Source organism: Anomaloglossus baeobatrachus, chromosome 6, assembly GCF_048569485.1.
Source record: "Anomaloglossus baeobatrachus isolate aAnoBae1 chromosome 6, aAnoBae1.hap1, whole genome shotgun sequence".
In the NCBI taxonomy this organism is placed as follows: Eukaryota; Metazoa; Chordata; class Amphibia; order Anura; family Aromobatidae; genus Anomaloglossus; species Anomaloglossus baeobatrachus.
In genome coordinates this window covers 398,060,811-398,086,255 of record NC_134358.1, presented here as the reverse complement: position 1 = coordinate 398,086,255, position 25,445 = coordinate 398,060,811, and the positions used below count along the sequence as shown (strand labels likewise).

General features: G+C 46.6%; 1 protein-coding gene across 6 annotated transcripts in view; it reads right to left on the bottom strand.

Annotated features, from left to right (window-relative positions):
• Nucleotides 1–7,978, bottom strand: part of AMPH (amphiphysin) — a 360,005-nt gene extending 352,027 nt beyond the window's left edge. For 4 of the 6 annotated variants that reach the window (XM_075315115.1, XM_075315116.1, XM_075315117.1 and 1 more), the window contains exon 1: nucleotides 7,842–7,977. In XM_075315115.1, the coding sequence (XP_075171230.1) occupies nucleotides 7,842–7,910 (69 nt within the window). In that variant the 5' untranslated portion in view covers nucleotides 7,911–7,977. Of the gene's footprint in view, nucleotides 1–7,841 lie in introns of all 6 variants that reach the window. The other 2 variants (XM_075315119.1, XM_075315120.1) reach the window with 1 other exon arrangement.
• Nucleotides 7,979–25,445: the final 17,467 nt, after the last annotated feature.

Here is a 25,445-nt window from a genome sequence, read left to right as displayed (position 1 = left end):
ATCCCGGTCCCTATCTTGTAGTAATGTCCCTATTCTGTTCCCCATCTTGCAGTAATGTGCCCATTGTTGTCAGCATCTTGTTATAATGTACCCATCCTTTTCCCCATCTTGAATTAATGCCCCAGCCTGGTCCCCTTCTTTTAATAATATTCTCATCCTGGTCTCCTTGAAGTATTGTCTTCCATCCTGGTCCTCATCTTGCAGTAATGCCCCCTTGTAATAATATCCCCATCCTGGTTCTCATCATGTAGTAATGTCCCATTTTGTGCCATTCTTCACACACACACATTAAAGAAAAAGATTCTTCTCATCTGTGCTCCGTTCTCTTGGCACTCTCTTTTCTGCACACACAGCCTGCAGGCACTGTAGACCCCTTGATGATTGCAGACTGGTCCAGACCAGCCGGCAGCCAGGGTAACAGCTGACATTAACATGCTGGCATATAACGTCACTGTCATGGACCGCCGTACTGTCAAGTCAACATCAGCTGCTGGCCTCTGATTGGCCAACGACTGGCATTGCAGTGCAAGTGCAGAGCGCTGGTCTCCGTGCGGTATAACATTTCAATTGAATGTTCGTCCTAGGATGCACATTCAACTGAAGCAAAGCGCTGACTTCAGTGGCCCCCTGGGCAGGGCCGCGCTTATCAAGAGGTCTACAGTGCCTGCGGGCCACATGAAGGGACTTCAGGGGCTGCGTGTATGAGACCAGTTTTCAGTTCGAAATAGCCCAGAACCAAATTACAGATTATGTGACCTTATGTGCAAGGAGCATCTTACAAATAGATAAATTAAGTTTTTATCCTCCAAAAATATTTAAAGAGAACCTGTCACCAGATCATTAGGAGCCAGGTTTTGCTCTTATTTTATTCCTGCTGCTCCACTGAGTATTCCGCATTTTATTACATTTGCTATATGGTTCCTGAGATCTGGGCCTTGTTATTATGTGCTAATTTTTATGGCCTTGACCAAGGAGGTATGGCTCACAGTGTATTTATGCAGAGCAGCTTAAAAACACACCCACAGAGAATTGTGAGCAATCATAAAGACTATAAAAATTAGCACCAAATAAACAGACTCAGATCTCAGGGATCCTATTGTGAATTTAAAAATAAAAACAATACAAAGGGAAACAAAAAAGAAAATAAAAGCAAAACCTGACCACTATTGACCTGGTTATTAACTCTATTAGTAAGAATGGAAAAAATGCATAATGATGTCAAGGTGAAAGGGGAGAGAAAGGGATCGGAGCTTCTAGACTGGACCTCAGGCTAGAGGTCCCTAGCTATGCCTTATCTCAGAGTTACCTCTGAAGGTGAGGATGTCTGATCCGCAACCCTGGCCCTACTCCTGACCAGCCCTGATCATAAGATCAGACCCTCTCCCCCTACCCCAGGGGAAGGCCAGGACAGGAGTGTGATAAAACCAACAGAGATAGACAAACAGGGGAATCCAAAACTCTATCTCACAGCCTGCTCACACAAAGGTATAAGACATTAAGGGCATAGGAGGAAAATAAGAGTAGGGCGGAGACAAGACAATGGGTTTCTCCACAACAACACCAAGTGCAAAGCAACACAATCACCAGCAGGACTGGTACACAACAGCACACAGACCGACACAGCATAAGACTATACTTGGCATGGGAAGACATCTTAAAAAGGTGGGGAGTAACTGTGATAGGTTTCCAACAATATGTGATCCCAGAGGCAACCAACAGGCTAGCAGAGTTTAACTCTTGCTAGCCTGATCATTAATGAGCAATCAGTCAATGCCCGAGCCTGCCTGTGTAGCTCAAAAACGCCAGAGAAATCATAGTGTGGAGCGTCAGAATCTGTAGTGTGAACAGCGTCTGTTACCACCATGACACTCAGCGAGTTTTGAGAAAAACTCCGTGTGACAAATGAGTTCTCGTCTCCTGCAGCGACTCCCTACTTTATCGCACAACATTAGAGCTGATATCAATTTTATCTTTATTACAATGCAATCCTTTCTGAGGAAGGCTATATCGGAGGAAATGTTATGCTAATGCAACGGATTTCCATTTTGAAATAAAATCCTTGTTATTTCTCTGCATCAATTTGTGGAGTGACAAATTCTTACAAACATATAGCAGGGAGGGGCCGCCAAGATTATTTGGGGAATGCGTGGATTTTAGTGAAAATGTAGAGTTAGTTAGATTGGAAAAAATATGGCTTTGGGGAAATTTAATTACAATATTGAAATATTTGATTTTTTTTCACCTAGGTCTTTAAGGGTGCCTCTACGTCTAGAAGAAAAAGGAAGATTATTCAAAGTCACAAAAAGTGATTCTTTACTGTAAAAGCAGTGAGACTATGGATCTCTACAAAAGTACAAAGAAGGAGGGCCTGGATGCTTGTCTTGAAAAATATCTTACATGTAATGTCTTCTAGATTCTGTGATGGGACCTTAACCCATGAACATATTCTGATCTTTGGAGTTAGGAAGGAATCTCTCCCCAAGCATGGGGTAATAAGCATCTGGCTCATGTGTTTTTTGCTTTCCTTTGGATCAACATGTTAGGATAAAGTTTAGACTTGATGGACCTGTGTCTTTTTTTTCAATTGTAACAACTATTTTTCAACTATGTTGTTTCCACAGCTGAGTGTCTTCATGGTTATAGACTACAAAATACTCGTGTTGGCCAATCCTTCCGTCAAACACTTTTGCAAGACGAACAGTACAAACTGCAAAGCAAAACTGCATAGGGCTTGGTTTTTCATGGAGGGGCATTTGGCACACATTTTTTTGCTGAGAGGCGGTTGTTTCAATCCCCATTTGCACAAGTAAATCAAAGTCTGATAGTGCACTAGATCACTGAGTGCGCATAGACAGCGCGAGTCCTATTTACACAAGACGACGATGATCTTTTATCCAGCACAAAAGATCCCGATTAAAAAGTGTTTTGCATCTGATGATAATCCTGAAACAAGCGGATTTAACATTTATTCACAATTTACCAATTGTGCACATTTATCCTGCAGTGTCAATGCCCTTTACTCTCTCTGTAAGGCCTCCTTTACATGTCTGTGTTTCCAGTATATGTGCTATTTGTTTTTTTCACAGATGCCACACATACTCCTATGGTACTATTCACATACTGTATCCGTGTTTTCACACACACCGTGTGTCCATGTGAACCACATGAAGACGTGTTTTTCCGGCATGACGGATAACAAGGGCCAAGACAAGTCTACAGGTCCATGAAAAACGCGTACTGCACACGCCTCCAGCATTGTAATTAATTACAGCACAGGTCCTTCAACCTCACATCTCTGCAGCGTTGTAATTGATTATACCACAGGTCCTTCAACATCACTTCTCTGCTGATCTCCGCCTATTACAGTCACATGATGGTAAGATCAGGGCAGGTACTGCAGAACCACTTCTCTTCTGATGATTACCATAGGTCTTTCAACATTAGTGCTCTGATGAGCTCCACCCATTACAGTTACATGATGATGACATCAGCACAGGTCCTTATCCACTACTTCTCCAATGCTGAGCTCTGGAGCTCAGCTTTGGAGAAGTGCTTGTGTAAGACCTGTGATGGACAGAACTTGGCAGAGAACTGGTGTTGAAGGACCTGTGGTAATCAGTAAAACAGAAGAGGTGGTGCAGGACCTGTGCTGATGTCACGATCATGTGACCATAATGGGAGGAGCGCAGCAGAGAAGTGATGTTGAAGGACCGTTGGTGTAATCAATCATAATGCGGGATGTGTGACTTAGTTCAAAAAGGAATCCTGCCTGAACTTGAGTGACAGTGACTGATCCCAGCAAAGGTGCCGCTCCTATGACTGAAGCCCAAGGTATTTACTGCATTCACCTAAGCATATAAAGTCATTTTTTTAAGATAAATACATGGAATTTTTTTTTTTTTTAAAGATAACCTGTTACCGGTTTTTCGACCTATTAGCTGCGGCCACCACCACTGGGCTCTTATATACAGCATTCTAACATGCTGTATATACTGTAAGAGCCCAGGCCGCTGTGTAGAATGTAAAAATCACTTTATAATACTCACCTAACGGTCGCGCTGCGGTGGAGTTGGGTCAGATGGGTGTCTCCGTTGTCCTGTGCCAGCGCCGTCTCTTTCGGCCATCTTTGTCCTCCTTCTTCTGTAGCCGGGTGCATGACGCATCCTACGTCATCCACACTTGCCGGCATTGAGGTCCTGCGCAGGGTAGATCAAAGTATTGTAGTGCGCCTGCGCAGCACCGGCGAGTGCGTATGAAGTAGGACGCGTCATGCACACAGGCTTCAGAAGGAAGATGAAGATGGCCCAAAGAGGAGGCACCGGCACTGGACAACGGAAATGCCCACATGGCCACAAAACTGGTGACAGTTTCCCTTTAAACCAGGTTAGGGATGCACATTGCATCATTTAAAACACATTGGGGGTGGTTTAATATAAAACAATGACATGACAAGTTCCTTTTAGGAATAAATGCTTGAAATTACATGGGGGTAAAAATGAAGAATCCCAGTCCATTTATCCAGATCACTCTTCTCCTATATACAGGTAATTATGAAAAGAAAGCACAATATTTGCTACAGAAATCTGATATAGTTCAAGTCTGAAGGTGAAGAAAGACACTCTATTGGGTTGTATTAAATGACACTGTATGCAGATGGTCAGATTACTCATGCATTGCATAGCGATAATAAACGGTTCGTTAATGTCTTACTTCACAACATACAATTACGTATCCACATTTTCATTTTTTACTAGTGTGTATCCAGATTATGATAATGGTTGTCTGAGCCATTTTGTAGCATTGATATAATGACATTTGATTTCCCATAAGCTCATTAATTGTTTGGCGTTGGATATTGCAGAAGGAGAAAATAGTATTGATGCAGCTGATCAATTTTTAATCAATCAATATTCATATATGTCAATCAATATTGTATATCACACACTGGGAACTCGAGCACAGGGTGGATATGGTTGGCTTGATAGACTTCAGAGAGGCGTATAACATAGTATTGCTTACTAACAATGCATATGGTGTAAAATAATATTCAATGTCTCTTGGATAGGACCTGCTGCACTGTTTATCCTGCTCCACCTGATTCATGAATAGAATACCGTACTCGAGCTATAGTGAGGACTGACACAACACAAGCATCAAGAGATGGAAATCTACTGAATTCCAGGGCTAATATATGCCATTTAAAGTCTTTGGAAACAAAGGCACTTTTTAAAAGTCATACATGGGCGTGCTGTACACTATATGATATAATGTAGCAGAATACCACGCATATGGGATACCTTGTATTAGGACCCCCCTATCTGATGAAGGCCTCAGATCTGAGCTGACATTGGATTTCGAGACTAAGAAACGCATTGGTTGCACCTAGAGGAGTGACACCACCATCAGCCATGGATCAGTGAAGAGGTTAATAGGGACACAATCCTCTTACGGCACAGAACATGTGCATGTGTGGGGGAGGAGACAAGTGACAGCAGATTGTTTATCTGACAAATCACAATGACAGATGTAATCTTTCTACAGCAGCACTTGGCCCATTGTGCTGCCATTTGGCCTAAATTTCTTCCTAGTCAACATTTCAAAGGGGCAAACAAAAGCCCCGGAGTCACATTACAATGTATAGTATTTACTGTACCTGCCAATCAGATTACAATAAACCTGTGCTTCTGATGAAGCCTCCTGATCACACTTACTGTACAAAGTTAGTCATTTCCATACAGATGCACAAGTATGATGGGGGTAAGGGGTGTTTACCGATTTTGAAGTGTAACTGACCATTGACTGGTAAATATTGACAGACTGGAGGTCGTTTAATAGCCGTTTATATAGCAGACCGCGCTCCACATGCACACCCATCCATCAGTAATGGGTCTTCAAAGCACATAGACTTCCAATGGTCTCGGCAGCACATGGCAATGCACTGCCAAGAAGGAGGACATTTTTTATGCAGCACAAAAGATCTGTTCACCCTACGAATTGAGAGGTTTGCTGTTTGATCAATAACCGGTCTAAACTGTACGATTATTGGGAAAGGTGGGTCACATTCACAATCATTGAGCAGGATAAATGCAGATTTATTGTCCAATATGATTTTATCAGTAAAAACATTATTACTAATCAGTCATATAATTAAGCAAATAGATCTATAATCAGAAATGTATAATATTATATTCTGGCAAAAGTACCCTATAAAAATGCATGCGACCTTGACAACAGTGAGATAGATGGATAGATGATGAATGAATGATAGATAGATAGAGAGATAGATAGATAGAGGGATAGATAGAGGGATAGATAGATAGATAGAGGGATAGATAGAATCATAGATAGATAGAGGGATAGATAGATATATAATAGATATTAGATAGATCGATACAGTAGATCGATCGATAGATAGATAGATAGATAGATACTTAGAGGGACAGATAGAGAGACAGATATATATTAGATAGAAGGATAGATAGACAGATAGACAGACATATAGATACATAGAGGGACAGATAGAGATATAATTGATATTAGATAGAAGGATAGATAGATAGATAGATAGATAGATAAACAGACAGATAGATAGAGGGATAGATAGTTAGATAGAAGGATAGATAGATAGATAGATAGATAGATAGATAGATAGATAGATAGATGGATAGATTATAGATAGATAGATAGATAGATAGATAGAGGGATAGATAGATAGAGGGATAGATAGTTAGATAGAAGGATAGATAGATAGATAGATAGATAGATAGATAGATAGATAGATGGATAGATTATAGATAGATAGAGGGATAGATAGATAGAGGGATAGATAGTTAGATAGAAGGATAGATAGATAGATAGATAGATAGATGGATAGATTATAGATAGATAGATAGATAGATAGAGGGATAGATAGATAGATAGATGGATAGATAGATAGATGGATAGATAGATAGAGGGATGGATAGAGGGATAGATAGATAGATAGATAGAGGGATAGATAGAGGGATAGATAGATAGATAGATAGATAGATAGATAGATAGATAAATAGACAGATAGATAGATAGATAGATAGATAGATAGATAGATAGATAGATAGATAGATAAATAGACAGATAGATAGATAGATAGATAGAGGGATAGATAGATAGATAGATAGACAGATAGAAGGGTAAATAGGTAGCTAGATAGAAAATAGATAGAATAGATAGATTAAAAAAAAAATAGCTAGATAACAGATTTGAGAGCTATGGCGATAAATAGCTAGACACCCCTTTTCTCCTGTGTTTCTAGCCCCCTAGCTTTGTACACATGGATGGAGCTGTCATGGATCTCGCCACTCTCACTTTTCCTAGCTCATACATTGCTGGAGCAGCTGCTGGGTATTCTTGGCTTTGCAGTCCTACACATACAGTTCTGCAGCAGTTCGACCTTGTCCTAGTGCCTCTTGGATCTGCACCATGCCATCCCTCCCACCATTGCTATAGTGCAGCCTTGCATTATATTCCCCAGCCCCTGATGCTGCTGCATTGCATGTAACCCTTGCGTGCCCGGAGAGCTCCACAGACACTCCCTCCCCTTTCACTGACAGCAGAAGGGATGCAAGCTGTTAACTGGGACAAGCTATGCTTTACAATCCTGCTTCCACATGCATGTAAACACATTATTTCATTTACTGCTGATGACTCCAGCCACCATAAGCCATAATGATGCCTTAGTGTAGATGAAGGCCTGCATAGAGCTGACACACAAGGGAGATGGCACTGTGCACAGCTGAGAGAATGTTCTCTATCTGGAGGCCAGGGGCCAGTCAGCCATGTCACAGATTCCTGTCAGCACTCACCTTCTCCTGAGCCCTGCTCAGCCTTTTCTGGACATTTTTCGCAAAGACGCCTGTTTTCATATCAGCCATGGCTGCTGGTCCAGAGAGCCAAGTGAGAGGAATCAGATGGAGCCTGGAGGCTGAGAGAAAATGAGAAGGGAGGGGAGGGAAGAGGAGGAGACCGTGTGTGTGGAGTGGGGAGTGATGGGATGAAAAAGAGAAAATGAAGAGGTAGCACAAGAAACACAAGCACATTGTGAAGTGTTAAATGTGATCTTATAACATGTCTGAGGCGCTGTGGTGACACTGTGAGAAAATATAACTACAGCATTATATTTATCTATGTAGCAGGCATGGAAGAAGTAAAGGAAGATGACATACTATAAGATGTAGTCAAGTGTGTCTGTAGCTGTCCAAGGTCCTGAAGCGGCAGCTTCAAGAAGCTGAAAAATTGACAGCACCCCCAACGAAACCAGTCCACTGGCTGAATTCACTAATTGTATATAGTTATACATATGTACCACCCCGTGCTCGGTAGCCGAGCCGCTCAAATCCGGACCTTCAGTGGGTGGCTCGAGGGTCTCCGGACCCGGGAGTCCTGCGGTCACGTCAATCAAAAAGGGGTTTGCGGTTTGGGGACGTAGGTGTACGGCCGGAGCCGTGTTAAGTTCATGACACCACCCACGGGAAGTGGTGAAGGTGGACACCACCGCTGCAGTTACGGGACACCCGGGGGAGATGTTGCGCAGCAAGTTGTTAACCCCTTCGTGGGCAGGGATGGTGGCCCCGGGACCCGTTGGAGGTGTTTGGCGGTGCAGGGAGATGGGCGGCCGGAGGGCACTGATGTACTCACTATTAGTAAACACACGAGTCTCTGGTAAACCAAAGTGATGGTGGTCGGTGCCCACAGCCGGCTGCAGTCTGGTCCCCCACCCGGTTGGTGGTCTCTGTCTTTCTCCTGCACCGTTTTGTGATGGTGGACTACCTGCGCTTGCAACTTCAGGAGTCCGCTCCGTTGCCTGAGTTGCCCTTTGCCTGCAGACTCTGGCCCATGGGATCTCTGAGGCGTGGCGGTGGTTTTCTATCCCCCTTGTTGGGCTGTTGCCTTCAGTCGGGACTTTGGGTGGGACAGGACCTCTAGTCCTGGCCGCAATCAGTGAATTAGCTAGCCCCCAGTAGCTTCTGACCTCGTTTCAGGGTCTGAGTACCCCCCTTTGTGCTCCGGTTTCCGAGTTGGTTCCCCGGGTCGGTACCGGCGGGCTACTACCCTGTCCCGATCCACCATGGTTCCACCGAGCCGTCTTCCCAGCTCCTGCAGACGGAGACCTCCGTCTGCCTCCTAGCCTCCTAGCCAGCAGTACCAGGGCTCCTATACTGTCACCGGTTCAGTTTGGGTCCTTCCTCTGCTGGAGCTGCACACAGATCCAGCCCACACACCTCTCCACTTGACCGCTAGACTTGAACTCTAGAACAGAACTAAACTTTCCCGCCCCAGGCTGTCTGAGACTCCTCGGTGGGCGTCTTTCAACCACCTGAAATAAGTATTGAACACATCATCAATTTTTTAAGTAAATATATTTATAAAGCTGTTATGGACATGAATTGCTCACCAGATATCAGTAACAATCCATCCAATTCACACAGGCAAACAAATAAAACCATAGATGTTAATAAATTTAGTGATGTGTAATATCGAGAAATGACACAGGGAAAAATACATACCGCATGAAGAAATAGGCACAAAAAGACATAGAAAGTCATGACACTAGCTGAATCAGTTACTTAGAAAGCAATCCAGACACTTAGTGAAAAATAATATTAGCTGGTTCAACTGATGGCCTAATAAAAGGTGTTTCATACCAAGGTGCCACACAAGAAACATCTCATGATGGGTAAAACCAGTGAGCTGTCTCAAGACCTTTTATTGTTGCAAAACATACTGATGGTATTGGTTACAGAAAAATTCATAAACTACTGAAGGCTCCAGTGGGCACTCGTGGAGTCAGTGTCGGACTGGCTACTGGAGGAACCGCCAGTAATACCAGGCCTGGCTGCAGTTACCTGCATTGAGCTCCGGAGTGCAGCCTGGACTGAACTCAGGGTTTGCAGGACTGAACTGTGAGTGCCAACTGATTCCTCGGCGATTGCGGTTCAATTCGTGTCACATTTGTGGACAAGCCAGGCTGAACTCCAGAGCTCAGGTGACAGCTTCGGAGTTCAGCCCGGCCTGTCTGCAGCTGAACTGCTATCGCCGGGGAATCAGTCGGCGCTCGCAGTTCAGTCCTGCAAACCCTGAGTTCAGTCCAGGCTGCACTCCGGAGCTCAGGTGAGAGCTCAAGAGTTCAATACAGGTAACTGCAGCCAGGACTGGTATTACTAGTGGTTCCTCCGGTAGCCAGTCCGACACTGCGTGAAGCCATAATCCGGAAGTGGAAAGAACATTTAACTGTAAACTGTCCACAACGAGGTGCTCCCTGCAAGATTTCAGACAGCGGAGTGAAAATTATCAGAAGAGTTGTACAAGAGCCAAGGATGACCTGTGAAGAGGTACAGACAATTTTGAATCAGCAGCTACAATTGTTTCAAACAAAACAATAAGTAATGTACTCATCCTCCATGGCCTTTATGCACAGTCAAAACTTATTTCACCTGCTAAATAAGAGTAAGTCAAATACTTTCTGTGTGCTCCAGTTTCTTGAGCTGTGCACTTCTAAGAAGTAGGGTTCTTTTCCACTTGCGTACCGCTCCCGATGCAGGAGCATCAGAAGCGATATGTGTGCTGCGGGTTTCAGCCGAGGGTCATACGGTTGTGATGCAATCTTGTGATCGTATCACAGGAGCGGAGAAGAATGAGGGAGCACTTTCTCCCCATCTCCTTCGCTGTCTGTCTCTGCGTTCACTGCAGTGGCATAACATGTGAGTGCAGTGCGATTTTACACACACGTGAGCCGAGACTCGGTGCAAATCGCAGCATGCTGCGATTGTACCGAGCGCCCGATTCGTGTGGAGAAAAAACGGGACAGAGCAAACTGTCTCATTGATTAACACTGGTGTGAGTGCAATACGATTTTTTATCGGATCGCACAAGAAAATCGCAGATGGAAAAGTGCCCTTATTCTGAGAGATTAGTGGGGTCTCTGGATCAAGACTACCACCAGTCTACTGAAAATCAGAGAGCCTAAAGCCAATTCATGTCATTAGCACCTTTAGAAATCTATTTACTAGAAAATTGATGACGTGTTCAATACTTATTTCACCCGCTGTATGTGTTATTTGCATGGGAACTGTACCCTTCACTGTATTACCTCAGGAGTTATGTGCTACGATTGATGTGAAACTGCTGTGAATGTCCCAAAATGTTTAGTGGTAGAAGAAATAGCAGAAGTGTTGTAAATTAAAGCAGATATGTACTCCAGACAGTACATTTTTTCTCTGGTGCATGACAGATGCACCAAATTCATTAACGGGTGCATGGTTCTTATTGAATTTGGCACATCTTAGTCCAGCAGACCTCACATAAAGACTGACAAACAAAACACCAGCCTGGATGAAGCACGCGCTTCGCTGGCTTTGCACATGTACGTTAGACGTGTTTCAATTTTGATTAAATAATAAAGTAATGTATTCTTGTGAGACATTAATATTACACTGGATTTAGTATTGGAGCAATATAGGATAATAGTGTATTGATACCTAGGGAATGACCCATGAGCAGTAGGATATATCTTAACCATTAATCACTTTATAATTCTAGCACACTATAGTGAGTTTTAGGTTGAAATGGCTGAGTACAGGTAACAGTTGACTGCATCCATCTAATAAGAAGTTAATATTTATGCTTATTTTCCTTAAAATTCATAATATTTTCATTTTCAGATCTAACAAAATGAATAGTTTATCCAATGATTTCCAGTTTGGGAAAAAGAGAGTTAAAAAATAGTTACAGGCAACATAAGGTTGTGTTGAAATGAAGCGATAACATCTGTCACTGCCTTCCCATATCTCAGCACTACTTGTGAGCAAGGGACTACAAGACAATTCTGAATATAACCCGTATCAGGGCAGAGCTGCTATTACTGGTAGAAGAGTGAGACGTCCAATTAAGAACCGACATGAGAAGAGAACTCCTAATGCCCCATCTTATACCCTGGAATATTAGAGATCAAACTTCCCAGCATCCTTCAGTGCCAGGCTGAATGTATCATGTTCTCTAGTGATGAGCAAGCGCTAAAATGCTCAAGTGCTCGTTACACAAATCGAGCAGGTCATATGCTCTGGTGGGCTCAATAAAGTAACAAGTATAATAGAAGGCTATGTAAAACTCCAGTATGTTTTCTGCAGACCCTCCCAGGAAGACTGGTGGGGGCAGACAAATTGCTGCAATGGATGGAAACAGCACTCAAAATAAATGGGAATATCATGGGGAAACGCCATGAGTCTCTGACTCCCAATTCGCTGCCTGGAACAATGTTGTCAGAGTAGTAGGCTCTGTGCACAAGTTAAGTTTTTATCTAATTTTTTATGCGTTTTTGAGTACAGGTTTGCCCCAAAACCTGAAGAGAATCCTGATGCCAGCAAAGTCAATGAGAATCTTCTTGACGTATCATGCACATGTTGCTTATTTGTGACTTGTAGATTTCGTGCAGAAAACAGTCTGCAACATGTCTGTTCTTTCAGCAGTTTTGCAGCATATTTTCCCCCATTGATTTCAATGAAGTCCACGCTGTCTTGCACAATGTCCAGTCTCCCTAGGCAAGAGACAGAACCACATAATCCACACCTTGATCCTACTTCCCACTATGGCGAGTCCCAGTAGATAAGTGATCCCACACTCAGACACTCCGAGGAGCTCTTGACATTTCCATTTATTGATTCTGGTCTCTTGCCCTACATGTTTCAAGTGGGACATGAAATTGTGTGTAGTCATGTGTGACGCCCCTGCGGTAACCAGGTGTCACAAAAATAAGGTAACAGCCCAAGTCCAACATAACTCTGCCAGCCACTACACACACACTAGCACACCAGGACATTTACACTCGCTGTACCCGGCTGGGAGCCTCACCTAGCCAGATGACAGGGCTGGGCACTGTTAGATAACAGGCAGCCAACTGGGAGGAAGAGACCAGACCTGGGAGAGGAGAAAGTGACCTGAGGAGTCTGGGTAGACAGTGAGACAGACAGAAGAGTTTAGGAGGAGGAAGTAGTAGGAAGGAGGAGAGGAGTAGTAAGAAAGGTATCAAGACAGACCAGAGACTCTTGAGACACAGAGAGAAAGTGGAAGGAAACAGAAAGGAAAGTGAGGAGTAAGAAAGTCAGCGGAGTGGTAGTAAAGACACTGCAAAGACCTGAGGAGAAAGAAGAGCCTCTCAGAGGAGGAAAGTAGCTGCAGAGCGAGAGCGCAAGCTCCAAGGACAGAGGGATCCTGTGGGGTGGACATCCAGGGCTCTCAGTACTTTGCACGCACAGGTTGCAGATTCCAGAACAGACATGGACTTCAAGCCATCTGCTAATTCTGCCAGATGGGTGGGTTTTCAGGACTCATCTGCCACCACTAACGTCCGAGGCATCAGCAGCAAAGAGGGAACCGGGACATATTCCCTTAAATAGTCCAAGCTGCCTGTGGCAGGACCCTGACACCAGGAGGACCTCCAAGTGCTCCACACCAGGGAGGATCCACATACACAGGAGTGCACAGGTGGGGGGTGGCACCGCGTCAGCAGGCACAGCTATCAGGGACACGGGCGCACCTGGGATCCAGTACGACTCCAGGGCGTAAATCCAGTGAGTAAAAACCATCAAACTACCCTCTTTGTCTGGACTGCTTCATTGCTGTGCGCCTCCACGTTAACCCATCACCTACCCCTGGGGAAAAGCCCTGCTCGTGGAGGCCTCCATCATCCATGCTGCTCCCATCCATGATCCCCAGTGGGAACCGGCAGTGGCCGTCCTACTAACTTGGCCGCAAACCGCGAGTGGCGAGGGGCGCGACACATGCCCAAATTTTTAAACAATTTAAATCAGCAGGAGAAAAGCAGGATTAGAATACCGCGCCAAACCACAAGAGTCCAGGTGAAGATAGTAAAACTCTTTTCTTTATTTTCACAGGTCTACGCGTTTCATGGACATATCCGTCCTCTTCCTCAAGACAAATGTGCAGAGAATACTATCAGATAGTATTCTCTGCACATTTGTCCTGAGGAAGAGGACGGATATGTCCTTGAAATGCGTAGACCTGTGAAAATAAAGAAAAGAGTTTTACTATCTTCACCTGGACTCTTGTGGTTTGGCGCGGTATTCTAATCCTGCTTTTCTCCTGCTGATTTAAACTACTCCTTGCTGCGGGACCGCTGCCTTCCACGTTATCTACATGCTTTCAAAGGGGTTGTGACTGACACAACCTCACCAGGTGAGTGTTCCTTTTTGACATTCACCACCCTTGTCATGCCGGGTAAGACCCTATTGCGCCTTATCTCTCCACAGCTTTGCCGTGCCCTCTCAAATATTTAAACAGGCACGGTCACAAGAAGATAACAGTGGTAACAGCAATTAGTGTCTCAAGAGGAGATGATGAGATACAGTTGTCAACAAGTGATGCTGTTAAGTCAACAAGTCATGAGGACCAGAGTGCAGAAGTGGAAGACAAGATGGTAGACGATGAAGCCACTGACCCAACCTGGGAAGCTGACATGCAGAACTAGGACAGTGCAGAGGGGTGGAACCAAGTATCCCTTTGGCTGTTGTAGGGGTGACTGCTGACTCGCCTTCCTTGCCCTTCTTGTTTGGGGTGACTCCTACTTGTAGTATTACAGGAATCACCCAGGGAAGTCACAATGGCAGTTTTCCCCTTTCTGGCCCGTTTGCAGGCAGCGTGGACTAAGGTAAGATGGCTCCTGGCTCAATCTTCCTTATAGGCCCCCTCGGCTGCGGACTCTGTGTGGTTTGTGAGGTGGGCCCCTGCTCTGGGGACCTGTTTCCCCATGCGGGCTTGGACTACCGGCGGTCCCCTTACTCAGCCACCTCTTGCTACTGCCCTAGGTGGTTTTCAGGCGGCACCACTGGGTAGGCTTTCTCCCCCTGCCAGCAGCTACTGAGTGGTGCAGTCTGACAGGGCCCTGCTCCTCTGCTCTGCCCTCCAGACACGGCTCCTCCACTCCTACTCCTTCGGCTGCCTCTGCACAACTCCCTGTCTCCAGTCCTACACCCACCACTAGCTGGGATGCAAGGGCCACACCCCCTCCCTGGGACTGCCCAGGGGTCCCCTCTAAGCTGTGTGTGTTCCTGGTTACTTCGTGTCTGTTTTTGTTCACACCCTAGTCAGCCTCTGGGATTCCTGTATTGTACTGACTCAGCCTGATTGCAGCATTCAGTGGCGCCTGACCAGGTCAGGGGCGCCACACATACGCTTTGAGTGTAGGAATTCCACTACCTAACAATTTTAGCATAATGAGTACGAGGCACTCCTTTATGTCTAATACAGGGTGCATAGGAGTCCCTCTGTCTTCTTATTTTTGGTAGTTCTTGCATTGTCCACATAGGCTTTGTGTGGTTCAGAGACCCTCCTTCATAAATTAAACAAGATGTGTCCAACCATGTCACACACCACATGCCCAGATAAGGTAGTAAAATGTTAAAATTACATTTACCAGGAACTACTTTATTTCTCTCTCTACTATGTCATCTACTGTAGTCATTGGTGACAGGGAAATCCGGTGAGAGATGGCTCAGCTTTTAAGGGGTGGAGGAGGCATTTTTTTGTTTTCTCCTATTCATTTTGTCTTATATACAAGTCATTGTAAGGGAAAGAATTTTCCTCACTATAGCTGTAGAAAAAGACATGGACTCAATGGATATCCAAAAGAAAAAAGGTACTCACCGTAGATGCTGTGCAAAAGGTAGCTTATTCCCACTTCGGGTTACATGTGAAGGCATGTGAGGGAGGGGGAGCACATAGCATGGTGAACGACGGACGTTTCGCACCTGTACACGGCGCTTTAATGAGTCCACCTGTGGACTCGTTGAAGAACCTATGACGTGATCAAGAGTTCATACACTGAGAACCGGTGCAGCGTGAAGGTGAACGGAAAGCCTTCTTCTGCCAGAGCCGCGGGGTAAGACAGGGCTGCAGCCTGAGCCTAACTCTATTCAATATCTACATAAATTGATTGGCTGCAGCCCTGGAATCCTCCCCTGCCCCATGTCTCAGCCTGCAGGACCGAGAGGTGAAGATCCTGCTGTATGCAGATGAACTCCTGCTGCTTTCCCTATCTGAGAGAGGCCTCCAAAATAGCCTGGCTGTACTAGAAACATTCAGCACCACATGGGCTTTGCCCATCTACCAAAAGAAGACCAAAGTCATGGTGTTTCAGAAGAGGAATTATAATGAAACCTCCACTCCCTCACACTAAATGGCACCACGCTGGAGAAGACCAGCAGCTATACCTACCTCAGTCTGGAGCTAAGCCAAACTGGGAGCCTCAAGCAAGCAGCAGAAACCCTGAAAGGAAAAGCATGCAGAACCTTATATGCCATCAGAAGTCAACTGTACCACCTCAAACCACCAGTGAGAATCTGGCTCAAGATATTTGACAGCATCATCACACCTATACGACTGTATGGTAGCAAGGTATGGGGCCCAGTGACCTATCCAGACCAGACAAAGTGGGATTCCAGCCCAACCGAAGTCTTCCATTTGGAGTTCTGCAAATATCCCCTCCAAGTTGCAGCACCTCAAACATAGCCTGTCGGGCAGAGCTGGGCCAATTCACCTTATGGCTCAGTATACAATAGAGGGCGCTATCACACCAGGCGCACATACAGAACAGCAAACCCAGCTCCTACCATCATAAAGCCCTGCTGAGCCAGAGCCCAAAGCAAGCCAGGAACCCCGGTAGCCAGTACAGCCAAAGTCAGCAACACACCTGACAAAATGCAATACATAGAGAATTGGAAGCGTGAATTAGAGAACTCCTATAAATTTACCATCTACCGGTCACTGCGGAGGGACTACACTCTGGCCCCAGATCTGGAAAGGTTACGCCACCCCAAAGACAGGCAGACCATGAGTCTATACAGACTGAGTGCCCACAGCATAGAGGTGGAAACAGGGCGGCACCGACAGACATACAAGCCACGGGAGAACAGACTGTGCCAGCACTGCCAGCAGGGTGCTCTGGAGGACGAGGCGCATTTCCTGCTCCACTGTAACAAATACTCAGGAGTGAGGGCCTCCAACTTCCAGTTGACGAGATTTCGTTGGGGGTCACGGAGTTCGTGACGCACATCCGGCCTCGTTAGCGACGTTGTTGCGTGTAACAGCTATGAGCCACCGCTAATGATCAAAAATACTCACCTAATCGTTGATCATTGACACATCGTTCGTTTCCCAAATATCGTTGCTGATTTTGGATGCAGGTTGTTTGTCGTTCCTGAGGCAGCACACATCGTTACGTGTGACACCCCAGGAACGATGAACAACACTGTACCTGCGTCCTCCGGGAACGAGATGGCCATGTCTTTCATGCGCCTGCTCTCTGCCCCTCCGCTTCTATTGGACGCCTGCCGTGTGACGTCGCTGTGACGGAGCACAAACCTCCCCATTAGAAAAGAGGCTGTTCGCCGGCCACAGCGACGTCGTTAGGCAGGTAAGTACGTGTGACGGGGACTAACAATATTGTGAGCCAAGGGCAGTGATTTGCCCGTGACGCACAAACGACAGGGGTGGGTGCGAACGCTGCGTGTAAAGGGGCAAGACACAACACAGTGATCAGATTATTTATGGAGATCGGTAAATGGCGTAAAAAAATTGAGCAATTGATTATTTTTCGCTATTAAAACCCATAAAAAGGTAATAAAAATGAAACACTAAGGCCGTGTTCAAACGTAGCGTAAATGCTGCGTTTTTTTCTGCAGGTGTCTGCACCACACAGTGCAATAACAATCTTCTCTGATTATTGTGTGCCTGGAAGCAGTTGGGGGTATCTCCCTGGCCAGGTGAGTATTGAGGCCTTCTCACTATGCCCTTCTTCTCTCCCACAGGACCCCGCTGTGTTAGTCAAATGGAAGCCCTCTCTGCTGGGACTTGTTATACTACCCTTTACCTGTATGGTAGGCTGCGCGGGCCTTCTCAGATGCCGCTCTGCTGGCAATGGCTCCAGGTCCCTGATGTGAGGCTGTACCTTCGAGTTGTTGTGGGGCCAGGAAACTTGCAGTCCTCCTGCCCTTCGGATTTGGTTACTGACACTCAAGTACCTCGGGCAACCACGGACTCCGATGTCCGGTCTTTGGCATTTTCTTCTGAGATGAGCCTATTCAGCTATGCAATCTTCCTCCTGTGCCTATCTGCAGACCTCGCTTTTCTGGGCTTGGCTTTCTTAGCCCCCGACCCCAGCTCACTTGTCCACACTACTCCAGCTCCTCCCTTGAGCTCCTCTCTCTTCAACGGTCAGTTTCCAACTGTCACTCCTCTAACTCCTCCCCCAGGTCAGAGCTTCTGGGAAATTCCCCAGAACACCAGGTTTAGAGCTCCCTCTGCTGGCCCGGAGTAGGAACTGTGTTGAATGTCGGTACTACTGGCCAAGAGACTTCCCCTCTTGCTTCCAGGCTTAGTATTAACCCTTGTGGGGCAACACTACTGTGGCAACCAGATCACTGGGGTGCCACACCCCCCCTTAGTTAAAATCAGTACTCCTGGACTGAGGAAACATAAATAAAACATAATGTTATAACTTTTCATCCCTTTTGGGAGGCAACATTACTTGAACGTTACACAAAATTTCAAACAAAAATAAATTACAAAATTTTATGAGTCCAGTGTGGTCCTTGAACTGGGTGTCCATCACACTGCTCCAGGTGTAGATAAGTCCTTGGGGGACCTGCCTCCAACAAACACCCCACATAGGCTCTGGGCTGGCGACAGAGCATTTGTTGACCACGACTTCTGCCAGCTGGACGGATTTTTGTTCTGTGGTATTTTAATGCTGGTTTGGAGCACAACGGGTGCTAATTATATACAAGCAAAGTTCTGGTCACCCATAGTCCAGTGACCCAGTTGTCCATGAACGTAATCACCTAAGACAAAAGCATTATGGCAAAGAAAAACATTTTATAAAGCACACTAACCGGGTATCAACTATTTACAATTACAGTTCTGGGTAAAGTGGATTGCATTAAATTATACAAGTATATTTACATTTTTAACCTATTTACATTTCTTTATGCACTACTTCACTATTCACGGTAACGGACACGGATCCTACTCTGAGTACTACGTTGTGACCTACGTAGTATTGGTGTGTCCACTGACCTGTTTTGGTTTGCAAGTAGGCCTAAGTCTTACAGGTATGTTTGATGGTCGCCTACAGGGCCTTATGCAAACGTCACACGGTACGATCTATCGTGCGATCGCATGAGCGATCGTACCCGCCCCTGTCGTTTGTGCCCACAAAGTCGTTAAACCCCCGTCACACATACTTACCTGCTGAGCGACCTCGCTGTGGGCCGCGAACATCCAGTTCCTGAAGGGGGAGGGACGTTCGGCATCACAGCGACGTCACACAGCGGCCGGCCAGTAGAAGTGGAGGGGCGGAGATGAGTGGGACATAAACATCCCGCCCACCTCCTTCCTTCCGCATTGCCTGCGGGAGCCGTGGGACACAGGTAAGCTCTGTTCATCGTTCCCGGGGTGTCAAACGGAGCGATGTGTGCTGCCCCGGGTACGATGAACAACCGGCACCATTAAAAATAAACAATTTTTAAAAAATAAGCGACGAGTACACGACTCACGATTTGTGAGCGATTCTGCGTCGCTCGGAGGTGTCACACGAAACGACGTCGCAAGCGATGCCGGCTGTGCGTCACGAAAACCGTGACCCTGACGATGCATCGCGCGATAGCTCGTCTCGTGTGACGCCCGCATTAGACTCACCATGGGCACGACAGATTTGCCGCTGGCAGGGGGTTGATTCACTAGTTCCACTGCTGGGGTAAGACTATTGGAGGGAAAGTTAAAACAGGTACCACTATGGCTTGGTTCACCTGAGTCCATGTTTTGGGGAATTCGCCCAGTATGGTTTGGATTGTCTCTACTTCCTTTTCTTTGGGTTGAGGAATTTCTTGATCTTCTTCTTTGGTCTTGTATTGTTTAGGGCATGTCTTCAGGTGATCCCTTGAAACTGCTTGAGAAGTTTTTCCTCCAGCTTTGCTGATGAGGCACACCTTGTGATTATCAAAGTTTGAAGACATTACTGTGTAGGGCTCAGTTTCCCACTGGTTATCTAATTTGTGCATCCTCCGCTTTCTTTTGAGGACCTGGTCTCCAGGTGCTAATGGAGTTGCTGGAGCTGTCTGATTTTAATTCTTTTCTTGTCTCATTCTGGCTTAAGATAAACTTTTCTATACACATTCTTGGACTTTGCGGTACTATTGCTGCCGTTCAGTATCCCAATCTGCATTTTGCTTGACTGCTTCAGGTGCTAAGACTGCCATGTCGAAGTCTACGGGCAACTGTCAACGCTCCTGGTCTGACCGCGCCGCCCACCACCCGTCGCTCCACCCCCTGGGGTCCCCGCTCCCCGCCGAGCTCGCTCTCCTGCTACCTCGTCCATACCTTTTCCCCGTCGGTCCCGACGCCACACCACACACTCACTGCAGCCACCTGCGCGCCAGCTCCGTACCTCTCCTCCTGTAGTCTCAGCTCTGACTTCCAGGTTGCGGACGTCACACATGCACACTAGAGGGAGCCCGCGTGCACTCACCTAGACTTTAAGGGCCAGCACAGCTGTTCGGGATATGACTGCTAATTAGCTATGGGTATTTAAGACTTCCCATTCCCCATGGCTGGTGCTTGTTCAACACGTCCCTGTAGCTTGTCTCTTGTACCAGTTGTTCAGGTCCCTCTATGCCATGTGCTTGGAGTAACTTTTCTCTGCTTGCAGATCTTGAGTACCTACCTGAGCACGCTTCCCAGCCTGATCCCGTTAACCTGCACCAGTCTTCGGTTCTGGACGTCAGCCTGATCCCATTAACCTGCATCATTCTTCGTTTCTGGACTTCAGCCTGATTACCTTAACCTGTATCTGGCCCAGATCTGGTCCTGTATCTACCACAGACTCCTGTGAATCCTGCTGATCCCGGCTTCCGCACATCTAGGCTCTCTAGATTACGCCCTACAGTCCCTGTACAGGGGTTCGCTCGAGGCGGCGCCACAGGGGAGTCCGGTGCATGGTCCAGTGGATCCACTCCCAGGACTATCGTTACAGTAACTTGCCAGGTCTTGCCTGCATTAAGTTGGCTGGGGTGCAGTTGATGGAATTGACTGGGATATGATTGTACATATCTACCAGATCCGGCAACTTCTCTGGCCACAAGTTTCTTTCTTCAAGGGGCAAAGTCTTTATCAGGTCTATTACCACCTGGTTCATTTTCTCACACAGTCCATTGGTTTGGGGGTGGTGTGTCGTCGTCTTGATTTCCTTGCAGTGACAGAATTCTTGAAACTCTTCTGCCTCAAATGAACCTTCTGTAATAGCCTACTAGCCCAAGGAACTGCTGCACCTCCTTGATCGTGGTGGGTCTTGGCCAGTCCTTGATTACTGTGATCTTCTCAGGATCAGGTGCCACACCTTCAACGCTAACCACATGACCCAGGTACTGCACTTTTGGCTTCAACAGGTGACATTTGGATGGCTTTACCTTCAGGCCAAACCCGGAAAAGGGTTTGAACACTTTGGCCTGGTGATACAGGTGGTCCTCATAGGTCTTTGAGTAGATTATGACGTCATCCAGGTACAGCAACACGGTTTCAAAGTTGTAATGTCCCAGGCAGCATTCCATCAACCTTTGAAATGTTCCCGAATGGCATGCAGTTGAACTCACAGCAACCCATTGGTGTCGTGAATGCGGTCTTCTCCTTGCCCTCCTCTGCCACGGGAACCTACCAATACCCACTGGTGAGATCTAAGGTGGAGAAATAGTTAGCGGATTTCAAAGCTGATAGTGACTCCTCCCCTGAAGAAGTCACCACACGAAACACGTGTTGGGACTATCCCCGTGTGTGCCTGCACGCCCCTTTCTGCTACTCTGGTAAGCTCTATACTGGTCCCTGATCTTGTGCTGTGCTGATTACGTACTAAGTGTAGCTGGTACGCTGATCTGCTCAGCTGTTACCTCCCTAAGTTTGCACTATGCCGTTTTACTAACCTTTCTTCAGCACTGACCATACCAGTGAGCTACAATTGATTTATGTGATATGATATTGCATGCAGCCACATTTGGGGAATCAATCACCCTCTATGTCTTTGTAACCTATTTATTATATATCCATGCCTTGTATTGTATTATTGCCTGTTCATTAAAGAATTTTTTATCTGCACACTAGTGCTTATGACTATCTACTGTTCTTGGTTATGAGGTATGTAGGTACCCTGGCAAAATGAATGACTTCTTTTCCCCCTGTATACAATACATGTGCAGAGAGCAAGAGCTGGCACTGGCACCGTGAGAGCGGCGGAGGCTGGTAACGAAGGTAAATATCGGGTAACCACCTTGATTACCCGATGTTTACCTTGGTTACAGCTTTCCGCAGCTGCCAGATGCCGGCTCCTGCTCCCTGCTCGATTCATATCGTCGCTCTCTCGCTGTCACACACAGCGATCTGTGCGTCACAGCGGGACAGCGATGACCAAAAAATGAAGCTGGACATTCAGCAACAAGCGGCGACCTCACAGAAGGGGCCAGCTCGTTGCTGGATGTCACACACAGCGACAGCGACGGGACGTCGCTGCAACGTCACAGAAAATGGTGACGTAGCAGCGATGTCGTTGTCGTTGTCGCTGTGTGTGACACCACCTTAAGGGAGCTGCCCAGGGGCTGCAACTATCTCTTATCACCCCAGCCTCCTTAATTTCTCATAACATTTCTTTATCACGTTGATAGTGAGCCGGGGGCACAGGGCGGTACCTCTCTTTAATTGGGGAATGATTTCCAGTGGGGATCTGATGTTGGACTCTTTTTACTTGTCCAAACTCTAGAGCAGGGGTTTCAAACACGCGGCCCGTGGGCCGCATGCGGCCCCTCAGGGTAGTTCGTGCGGCCCCCAGGCCCGTGCCCCTGTTCACTATCGTGGCAGGTGCAGGAGCCACAGCCACTGTCTGCACTTTATGTAAGATGAATGTGTTGCAGGCTCTGTGCTCTCGCGCCGGCAATTCAATCATCTGACATAAATCACCGACAGTGACACTGCACCTATCGTGATACTGAACAGGGGCACGGGCCTAGGGGCCGCACGAAGCAGAGATGAGGCAGCGGAGGGAGCGCGGGACAGGTGAGAAGAATGGTTTGTGTTTGTGTGTGTGTTGGACGTTAACCCCTTAGCGACTTATGACGTACTAGGTACGTTATGGCTCCCTGGTACTTAAGGACCCATGACGTCCCCAGTATGTCATGGAGAGATCGTGGCCCCGGTGGCTGCGATCGCTGCAAATACCTTAGATTCGGGGAGGAGGGGACCTCAGGAGGGGTGGTGTCTCCTCCCCGGACCTACGGAGGCTGTGATTGGCTGATGAACGCCGCTCAGCCAATCACAGCCACTAATGTTTCAGCCATTGAAAATCGCTGAAACATTGAAATCCAGCCAAGATCAGGGCAACTGTAGCACTCATCATTGGCTGGAGCTGGGTGACCTGTGTTTCACCTGCCCCTAGCTCTGATTAGAGAGACCGGCCTTGTGACCGATCTCTCCAATCACTGTGGATCTGAGGCCGGAGACCACTCCCATCAGCTTCACTCCGGCGTCTGTGGAAGGTGAGGGGAGCTGCTGACCCATTACTACAGGATGGGGACAAAGTGCACACATTACTATGGGATGGGGATAAGGCTGGGGACATTACTATAGGATTGGGACATTACAAGGATGGGCACATTACTATTGGATGGGGACATTACTATAGTATGGGGACATTACTATAGGATAGGGACTAGGATGGGCACATGACTATAGAATGGGGACAAGGTGAGCACATTACTATAGGATGGGGACAAGGTGGGCACAGTACTATAGGATAGGGACTAGGATGGGCACATTACTATAGGATGGGGACATTACTACAAGGGGACAAGGATGGGAAACATTACTATAGGATTGGGACATTACAAGGATGGGCACAATACTATTGGAAGGGGACATTATTACTATAGTATGGGTACATTACTATAGGATGGGGACAAAGTGCGCACATTACTATGAGATGGGGATAAGGCTGGGGACATTACTATAGAATGGGGACAAGGCTGGGGACATTACTATAGGATGGGGACAAGGTGGGCACATTACTATAGGATGGGGACTAGGATGGGCACAGTACTATAGGATAGGGACTAGGATGGGCACATTACTATAGGATGGGGAGTAGGATGGGCACATTACTATAGGATAGGGACTAGGATGGGCACATGACTATAGAATGGGGACAAGGCCAAGGACATTACTATAGGATGGGGACAAGGTGGGCACATTACTATAGGATGAGGACAAGGTGGGCACATTACTATAGGATGGGGACTAGGATGGGCACAGTACTATAGGATAGGGACTAGGATGGGCACATTACTATAGGATGGGGAGTAGGATGGGCACATTACTATAGGATAGGGACTAGGATGGGCACATGACTATAGAATGGGGACAAGGCCAAGGACATTACTATAGGATGGGGACAAGGTGGGCACATTACTATAGGATGGGGACAAGGTGGGCACATTACTATAGGATGGGGAGTAAGATGGGCACAGTACTATAGGATAGGGACTAGGATGGGCACATTACTATTGGATGGGGACTAGGATGGGCACATTACTATAGGATAGGGACTAGGATGGGCACATGACTATAGAATGGGGACAAGGCCAAGGACATTACTATAGGATGGGGACAAGGTGGGCACATTACTATAGGATGAGGACAAGGTGGGCACATTACTATAGGATGGGGACTAGGATGGGCACAGTACTATAGGATAGGGACTAGGATGGGCACATTACTATAGGATGGGGAGTAGGATGGGCACATTACTATAGGATAGGGACTAGGATGGGCACATGACTATAGAATGGGGACAAGGCCAAGGACATTACTATAGGATGGGGACAAGGTGGGCACATTACTATAGGATGGGGACAAGGTGGGCACATTACTATAGGATGGGGAGTAGGATGGGCACAGTACTATAGGATAGGGACTAGGATGGGCACATTACTATTGGATGGGGACTAGGATGGGCACATTACTATAGGATAGGGACTAGGATGGGCACATGACTATAGAATGGGGACAAGGCTGAGGACATTACTATAGGATGGGGACAAGGTGGGCACAGTACTATAGGATGGGCACAGTACTATAGGATGGGGACATTACTACAGGATGGGGACATTACTACAAGGGGACAAGGATGGGAAACATTACTATAGAATAGGGATAATGCTGGGGACATTACTATCGGGTGGGGACAAGGTTGGCACATTACTAAAGGTTGGGCACATTACTATAGAATGGGGACAGTACTATAGGGTGGGGACATTGCTACAAGGGGACAAGGATGGGGAACATTACTATAAGATGGGGGACAAGGA